This window comes from Manduca sexta, chromosome 15, assembly GCF_014839805.1.
Source record: "Manduca sexta isolate Smith_Timp_Sample1 chromosome 15, JHU_Msex_v1.0, whole genome shotgun sequence".
Classification (NCBI taxonomy): Eukaryota; Metazoa; Arthropoda; class Insecta; order Lepidoptera; family Sphingidae; genus Manduca; species Manduca sexta.
In genome coordinates, this window is record NC_051129.1 from 5,030,312 (window position 1) to 5,039,839 (window position 9,528).

Consider the following 9,528-nt stretch of genomic DNA (forward strand, 5'->3'; position numbering starts at 1 on the left):
TTTATTCGCGTAAATAAAAGAAATTATTTGATACTAGTAAAAAAAGTATGTCAGGTTGCTATTTTCACGTTGACTTTCTAGGGTATTTAAAAACCTAACCGCACAAATTAAAACTCTAATCATACCTAAACGTATTTAAGTTTTACCTACTAAGTATTTCAGATAGTGCTAGTAACTTCAGTCATACAATAGTGTTAAAACTGAAATATTATTTTATTGCCTTTAATACACAAAGTTTCCTGTTTCCTTCTACATATTATTGGCATAAGTAATTATTTTAATGTAAAGACGATTAAAAACGATAATGTGAATATTTTATTGCAATACGCTAATAAATGCAAGTCATTTTTGGTTCACAGTACATAGAATTTATATCAAATAAAGTAACAAATGGAAGTCATATTTTAAGATTTATTAGGTTTTGAATACTGTTGCGTTAAGTGTGTAATTAATATAAACATTTATATATTAAACCATTCTCTGCGAGCTCCGTTAAAGTGACTACATTATTTCTGTAAATTCAAAAGCTGATACTATTTATGTCACAAATGATGTGATTTCACAAAGGAATTAAACCTATCGAGTACTTCCCATTGACCCAGAAGCATGAAATTTGAAAAAGGCAATGTCTTAAAGCACATGAATAGTAAAACGTCTGAAAACCGTAAATATGTAGTTTAATACAAAAAAATAAAAACAATAATAATATTATTTGTAGATGCAATAACCGTGTCTAGGGATCAAACATTAGATCAAAAAAGTTAAGTTTGTAAGTTTGAAGGTACATATACTTAGATACTTTACCTACCTTTGTACGTAAACTTTGTCGCGTTAGTTAGCATTATAAAGTAATAAATAACGGCTCAAATATCAATATGATTCAAGTGTAGTACACATATTTCGGGTAGGCAGGCAACGCGCTACGTTAGACCACTGGACGAAGTACAACCTATGCCTACTCCTCCATAGGGTGATGCTTTTAGGTCATGTATTAAACAGTTATTTAACTTAAAATGTCAGGGTTGTAGTAAAGAATAGTCTTCGCTTTCCATTTATTTCTAAAATACTGCTTTTTAATAGAGTCTATGTGTGTGGCAATGTATACAAATCATTTTTATATTTTTTTCTATGTTATCGAAGTCATAGATCAATAAAAACGATAGAAACATACATAACGCGACAATTATTGTTTATTTCAATAGATAAAAACAATTCACGGCTTTACTCTTTCCTAACTTTCTCGATTTTCATGATTTTAGGTCAATTATATACTAAGTTTTAATACAGGTGTTTTTTTTTTCAATATATATTTTCTGACTTAATCTTTATTTGTTTTTGTCTAGTAATTTGACGAGATATTACACCTCCTTCCTAATCCTTTTTTATGCTTTCAACTTCAACAACGCACACACAATTTTTCTGTCATTTACAAGAGCGGTGATCGCTTGCCAAGAACTTCTTTGCCCACATTCAACTATAAAAAAACATGAAAGAGCTTTTCCGTAAAATCGCAACACCCTGTATCCAGTCGGAGGCAGCACGGGCGGCCGTTGGTCGGTGTTTTCATATTTTAAATAAAGCAACTGCCGAAACAATGATCAATTTAGCAATCACAGCGCTGCGGCTCTGTTCCTTATGAGCATACACGTAAAACGGGTTGCGCAGGGCTGGCCACGTAATGTGTAAATTATCTCTGGAAAATATGTTCCTTGTAAGATCCATCATACGTGAGCCATTAATGTTTGAATCTTTCGACTTTGCAAAGACGCTTTGCACTTCTAAATATATTAGTTGATTTTAAATATGTATGTTGTCTCAAATTATTCTAAATCTATATTAGGATTTGTAATATTAAGTGGATTTTATAACTTAATATATTTCCTGCCCTTAGAGATACATTTAAAAGTAATTTTTATGTGTTCCATCCATAACAGATTAAATTCTGGATTACAAATTTTGTGTCGTAGTTCATAATAGGAAATATTTAGATATTATTATAATCTTCATAAATCATAATAAATTAATTTTAACTTTCTGTACGTAATATTATAAAAACTTATGAGGATTCGTAATCTCAGCTTTAATGTCAGAATAATGGATTCCTATTTATAAAATTGGTGATTTAACAACCGTAATAATTCTATTAGGTATCAAATATTAAAAATCTCTTTATTAACTGATATTACATGCCTTACAAAGCTCTATCCATCGACACCCCTGAATCCAAAAAAAATATCTCTCTCACGTTTACCTACAACCAGTGGTTTGCGCCAAAAAAGTTTTCCTTATTTTCCATTGTGATGCTCTTTTGTTTTATGCGATACGAATGCTTAGGATACTCGGTTGCTTTTATAAATTGAAGAAGAGTTTGCATTGTTGCATGTACCGTGGTTTTAGGGTTTATTTTTTGTTCTATTTGTTTTTGAAAGTTTTGTTTTGTTTAAGTTAATGTGAATATTACGTTTGATTTGCGTTTATGAAATTTATATTTCTCACTAATGACCGTTTATTTGAATGTGTACACAACAAGACATTTAGAATGTGTGTAACAATTAGACATTTAGATTTGTTAATATAAATTTTGACTTAAATTATATTTATTATAATTTCCCTTGCAACATATTGTGTGACTATTAAGTAATAAACAATTATGACTTATATAAACAAGCCCTAATACTAATAAGGGCTTATTTCACAAATTTCAAGTAAATTTTATTTGTCAGTTTTCGTTTTAAACTGCTAATATAGATAATACTCATTTTGTTATCATTGTATGACTTTTGCATTTAGCCGGATTATATATTTATGTGACAAGCAGCATTTACTCAGAAGTTGTGAAACTTATCATAAATAAGTTAAGTAAATATTGTATGTATGTGACATAAGTACAATTAACAATCTCATATTTTATTAACTGCAACTACCTATATATTAAATATACAAGTTTGCATATATCAACCCGTTCTAAGGGTAGATACAGTTGGTAGCGTGTCTTAATTGACAAGTCATATGTTAATAAGCAAGTAAGAGGGACTATAACCGATTTTTGATGAAACTTTCTTTGTGTAGTAAACTGCAGCCGTGTCTTCGGCGAGGCGTGACGTCATCAACTAATGCACTACCGTCGACCTCATCAAGGCGCGCAGGTGCTGCCACCTACGCTGAGAAATAATTACCGGCTGGAAAAGATGGGATGCGCCTCCTCATTATTTAAGATCGTACACAATGTGCGGTTGTAAACACACGTGTATTGTCTACAGAATAAACTGTAGCCTCTATTTTTTCATATATGAACGCTGGCAGGTTTGAGGTGAGAATATTTTTCGCGGTGCAATTTGTAGGAAATTTTATGTCTTAAGATTTGCTTGGTTCTAATGATTTTTTAAGATATGTTTTATAATATGAATTCGGTGCTGTTTTAAAACTTAACTGACTTACGCTTGATGCTTTTGTTTTGAAGTTTCTACTAATATACGCGCCTTCGACAACGTTGTTCAATACATTCTATGTGAACAAAAAGAATCGCAGCAGACCTATACAGTGTTAAATAAAACAAAAATTACAATTAAAATTTACAACAACACCACCCTTCGCGAATTAGTAGCATTTAAATGTGTGACATGAATCTCTACCAGCTGCCGCACCAAGTTCGTGGTGTCCACATTCGTATGGACAATAAGTTCAAATATCTTCAACTGTTCCAGAGCCTTCCATTCGTCCCTGTGTTTAACAGCCACGTTGAACAACTCGTTCAATACGTCCCTGGTTTTTTTTATCATGCTCAGTATGAAGCCGGCTCTGTAAGGCTCTTGGTGTCTATTTTTTTCTTTCAACTGCTGAACAGATTTAATTTTCCTCTCAGTGTCGTGCAGAGTTTGCTGTACGAGTGTTGAAATTTTATTTTTTAAATTAGTATCTTTATCCTCCTCGTTTAGGGCTCTTAGCATAAGGAATTTAGAATTTATATCGTTTATAAATCGTCTCTTCATGCCGTTTGCGGTTGATCTTACTATTAATGCTCTAGTATAGGAATGTATTTTATGTTTTCGCGTGTGAGATTTTATGTCATCTGATGATAATTCTATTAAATTTATTCCGAAGCATTCTGTTAGTATGAAATATGTCCCTGAAAATATATTTAGAAAAGCATTATTAAAAGAAAATCCTTTAACTTTATTTCATTTCACAAAACTTTATAAAAATGAAAAAGAAAACAACAATGAAAACGCAATGCCTATGAAAATACTAAAATCTTTGCTATTAAAGTTTTAAAAGCAAATGCCTAATAAAAGTTCACAGCAAATAATACGTACATAACGTGATTACCAGAATTCTCATATTTACATTGTTAATTTATTGTGTGTTGAAACATTTGAAATTAACTGCGCAAACGATTGCAAGCAAAACACATTGCAAAATAATTGATTAATCAAGATTTACGAGCTAATAACAATAATATTGTATTTAGTATGATAACTGCAAAATATCGTTAATTACTAAACTAGTATTGCATTAGTTGAGTATAAAAGTTTTAGATTTCCCCTGGAAATTCTGAATAAACAATATTAAAATTACTTTAAACTGAGTTATTATTTAGTTGTTAAATATGTATGACGAACATTGGCGGTGCATGATCACGATATATATTTACCTACATTCAAAAAAAATATCCGTTTTCCATTGTAGAATTTTAGATAGGTATGTACTGGGTATAAAGTGGTTAGTGAAAGATATTGTGTCTATAAAATAATGGAAAAACGGCTCATAAATAATAACAAACACTCTTAAATCAATTACAAAGAGAATTATAATAGATATGCGAAATCCAAGTACTGACCAATGCATCGTTCCCACGAGAAGAATTGAAAATAAATAGCGAATTCTCAGATCCTCAAAACTTATATTTAAAACTGGTTGCTTTAAACTGATAGCTCTTTGGAAGATTATGTAGATTGTCAGTGTCAGTAAATATTTATTTACAAATAAATTGTCTTTTAAAATTTTAGTAATGTCTCTATTATCTTTTATTAAATTGGGACCTATTCTTTCGAGAAGGCTGAGTATCCGAAAATGTCATAATGTGTTTGGTATTAAAGATTTAATTCAGCAGGAAAGGGTAATAGATTATCTTAATTATCTAACCACGGTTCTTCAAACCAACGTTTTATTATAAGTATTCTTCGGTATTGGTATTTATTTGTATCAATCAACAATCTTATAAGCATGCCTACTGTGAAATGCATCTAATTTTCGACTAATGGGAAGTAATTACATTCACGAACTATTGGTTACAATATGATATCGGCGCAGTATATTATGTGAATAAGTATGCTGTACCTATATGCAGCATACTTTTTCACATAATTTGCTTCAGAAAAGGTTTGGCCTCCTGCCCGAGGCTAACTTCTTCTAAATGATTAAAATAACCAAGCAGATGGTGTTAGAAAAATCCACACAATATATAACTCGAAGTGAGGATCGAACCAAGGACCAAGCCCCTAAATAAGCTTCTGCAAGACTAAGGAATATCTAGATTAAATATGTTAATATAATGTAAATGTTACAGCTGGACAATTTCACCGTTTCTCCATTAACTGTGAAGCATTTTGATATGGCTGTTGAAGTAATTAAAAAGTACTATTTGCATGAACATGTCCTCGTCAGAGCTCGGAATATGAACCTCAGCAATGACCGCGCAGTAGATGAGTACATTATTAGCTTGCTGAAGCAAGGTAAAGGTTCTTCAACAAGCCGACATTAATGATAAGTAGATTTTAGATAGTAGGATTTTTGTATCTATTCTGATAGCGACCGTACACAAGATTTAAAACCCGCCATAGTGTCACATATAAGTATGTCGTGTTCTGAGATCAGTCTATATATATCTGGTTTAAAACAGGCCACCATAATTATGTCGACTGGCAAGGGGATAATCTCTCGTCAGTCGATACTCTATTTGAAACCTACTCCACTAACTACCGTACGGTGATACGGTGGGGTAATTTTGCTATAACCGAATAAAAAAGGTAGGCCGGCGCAAACCAAGTGTGAAGTATCTTTCTAAAAGTACATGGCTCAGTTTTAAAAACGGCCGTCTTCCTGCCAGTGTGTATTCAGTTCCCGTCGATTCATATTAGACTCGTTTTGGGTAGAGAGGAGTGTTTAGGCTTCATGTAATGTCGCTTTTCATGGGAATAGCAATTATGATGTTGGTTGGTGAAAGAGAAGTAGATAGGTACTATACTATCCTAATCCGATGGAGTTATTCATGCTGTACACAAAGTGAACGATGACACCGAACTGATTCACCACAGGAAAAAAAATAAAGCCTTTATTTATAAACAGAAGTTTACAATTAAATAAAATATTCGATATCGATGTTGATCTGGCTGTTTCACTGAACAGCATAGGCTTCCCCCAAAGTCTTCCACAGGTCTAGGTCTCGTGCCAGTCTCATCCATCTATTTCCCTGTGCGTTTTATATCATCGGACCATCTTTCTATTTGTCTGCTCCTTTTCCTCTTTACCTCCCTAGGATACTATTCCACGTCATCTTAGGTCCATTTACTTTACATCTTATAATATGTCCTGCTTAGTTCCTTTTAAGCTTTTTATTCAGTAAGTTACGTTTGCTATTTTAGTTTTTCTACAAATTTATTTTAATTATGTTAACCCGAAGAATAACACAGCACCACAAATCAGTACCTACATATTATACTCACTAACAATGGAGTTTTTTTACTTGCAGTGTTTAGCTTATTAATAAAATATATGTTTAATGTTGCAGGCAATTCGTTGTTTGTCAAGGCAAGCGATGATTCGGTAGCTGGCGTATGCATTAGTTTTGCGAGCAGTCCAATAGATGCGAAAAACTTAAGAAACTATGCTTTTTATCGACAGGTACCTACATACATAGTTATATTCCTATGAATTGGTAAATATATTTATAAGTCTTTGATACTATGCTGAGTTGCAGCTAGTGTAGCAGTATCCTACGACAGTAACGCAAAGATTCATAAAAAACAGAATTGTGTTAGGAATACAAAAACACTTATATTATTGGACTGTATTACTGCAAGAAAAAGTGTTTCGGTAAATGTCAAGGCACTAAACAGATTTGTTTTGCGTAACGTGCAAATTGAACAAGGTGATATTTATTACATATACTTATGCGTATAGAAATCAGTAATAGGTAAGTATAGACTAATATATGTACTCTACCAATAGATGTCATTACCTATGTGTTAGACAAAAATGGACCTACTGACCGCGTGATAAATTCTAATACCGAAGAACTTATATTATTACTTTGGAACTAGAAATACATTACATTTTATTTAGCCGACCTAAGTCTTCGGGATCAAATCCACGATATCCCTGACTTTATACTTAACAGTAACCTAGGTGCTAATTAACTATATGGTTACAAAGTAATGACATTTAGATTGTCATTTAATTGATTTTACATGTATCGTTAAAAGTGTGTAGCATCGTCCATACAATGCAATGTAATAAGTTCGAGTTTTAAAAAGGTATAGGATATGAAAATTTTGTTATTCACCTCATTTTACTCTTCCACAGGATCCAAACACTAAAGACTTCTTGTACTTCACGGCAAAGTTGCAAGAGACGCCAAACCTCTGGCAAGTTTTCAGCCAACAAAAAGTTTTCGAGGTAACAAATTATATTCTCGACTTAGTTTGAAACTCATTCGAGCAAAATAATTCTATATTATTTTGATATTTTAAGTTTTATATGAAGCAAAAATCAGCTTTATGTCTTATTAGTTAGGATAAATCTTACTTTAGAGGTAGGTATAAATAATCCTTTAATGATAGGTATATATAGTATTTACCGGAGAACCTAGCCTTCAAAAGGTATAATATTATAAAAAAAGGTTACGCAAAATAATTTTTTTTTTTAGATACCTGCATACTGAGTAAATTGGTCATCTCTTTATTTGGTTGTACACACAATATCAAATATATTTTTATTACTAGTTCGGCAAGTATATTAAAGTTCTTTTTATTTTGTTGCCACAGATAAAAATGTTGACAGTATTACCGGCGTATCGAAGACAAGGTCTGGCTGTGATGCTCGTGGAAAAATCCAAAGAGGAGGCGCACGATCAGGGTTACAGCGTCATTCGCATGGATTGTATTAATCAATATGAGTGAGTATATTGCATTGATTGAATATGTAGATATTATTCTGACTACGTAAACCTTAGCTTGCTACTAAACCAGTAATTATTTAATTGATTAAATAAAATAAATTATAATAAGGAACTATCTATTTTAACCTTAAAAAAAAGGCGGAGGTTCTCAATTCCATTTGTTTTTTTTTTTTTTATTTTGTTTTATGTTTGTTGCCTCAGAACTTTTTACTGGGTGAACCAATTTTTGATAATAAACTTACCTTCGCCCAGTATTAGAGTATATGACTGTAGAGTCTTACTTACAAACTTGTTTTAGCGTTAAGAGGTGATAAAGAATTGCATAGCTATCAAAAACACCATCACTTTCCTAGTTTAAACACTCAGTAAACATTATTAAGAGGCAAGATGGCGGGTTTTGACTGACAGCTGATCGAGTAAATTTGTGTTTTAACTAAGCATGGCTTTGCGAATGTTTTATAAGTGAGACTGCTAGACTGTAAAAGTAAGTGACAAATCATAAATATATGCTCGCGTTTGTCCCGGAAGAGTAGACAGAAGCGTTACTAGCGCACTCACCTCGATCTGCCAGACGCCTAGATTATCTAGAATTAATTATAGAGGAAAAGTCAACCCATACAAGACATAATACAAGCCAACTCACGTGACTTTCAAATCGCAAAACTCACACTATTTTGGCTATCCAACATGGGAGACCCACTATTTTACATCACTAATCCAATGACTTTCCAGCTACAAAATAGCCGAGAAGTGCAATCTGCAGTGCATCGTAAAATTCCCTTTACACAAGCTGCGTGGGATCAACGCGCCGTATATAAAGCGGAGTTCAGAACATAACAGGTACGTGCGCGTGTATGTGGACGCACGTGTACACCCGGATGTGGACATCGACAGAGCTGAGATTAAGAAGAAGGGAAGCCATTTGGAAACTCTTCTGGAATGATATATTCTGACTTGGTGTGCCACGAGAACGAGGCAATGCGACGCAATGTTATTCACTCGCACGCTACATAGAACACAAGCATGTTCCATTGTTTTCATTGCGTTTGTCACAATTGCGGTTCTCGCTCACATAGGCCCCATAATTGAATAATGTGTTTAGTTTGATGTGTGTAGTAAATTTAAATTTGCTGTTTTGTATATATTATTATAATATTGTATGAGTAACGTGGAAGTCCAATGTTGAGTAACGTAGAACTGTAACCATGTTTAAACCGTCACTGCGTTTCTAACAAAATTTGTAAAACTACATCAGATATTTACTACAACTTTTATTTTCTATGTTTGTTAATAAAGTGCTTTTTTATCGAAAACATATTTTTAATTCGCTATTTCAACAAATTATGTGAGTT

General features: G+C 32.7%; 1 protein-coding gene across 1 annotated transcript; it reads left to right on the forward strand.

Moving 5' to 3' along the window:
- The first annotated feature begins 4,959 nt into the window (after positions 1-4,959).
- Positions 4,960-9,489, forward strand: LOC115440062. The gene is made up of 6 exons (XM_030164207.1): positions 4,960-5,116; positions 5,567-5,732; positions 6,788-6,900; positions 7,582-7,674; positions 8,043-8,173; positions 8,909-9,489. The coding sequence occupies exons 1-6, from the start codon at positions 5,009-5,011 to the stop codon at positions 9,117-9,119; spliced, it is 822 nt and encodes a 273-aa protein (XP_030020067.1). The 5' UTR covers positions 4,960-5,008; the 3' UTR covers positions 9,120-9,489.
- The last annotated feature ends 39 nt before the right edge of the window (positions 9,490-9,528 follow it).

Coding starts and splice junctions, on each gene's coding strand:
- LOC115440062 (XM_030164207.1), top strand. CDS start 5,009: ATGTCTCTATTATCTTTTATTAAATTGGGACCTATTCTTTCGAGAAGG. Junction 5,733..6,787: donor TATTAGCTTGCTGAAGCAAG/GTAAAGGTTCTT, acceptor TTAATGTTGCAG/GCAATTCGTTGTTTGTCAAG. Junction 6,901..7,581: donor ACTATGCTTTTTATCGACAG/GTACCTACATAC, acceptor ACTCTTCCACAG/GATCCAAACACTAAAGACTT.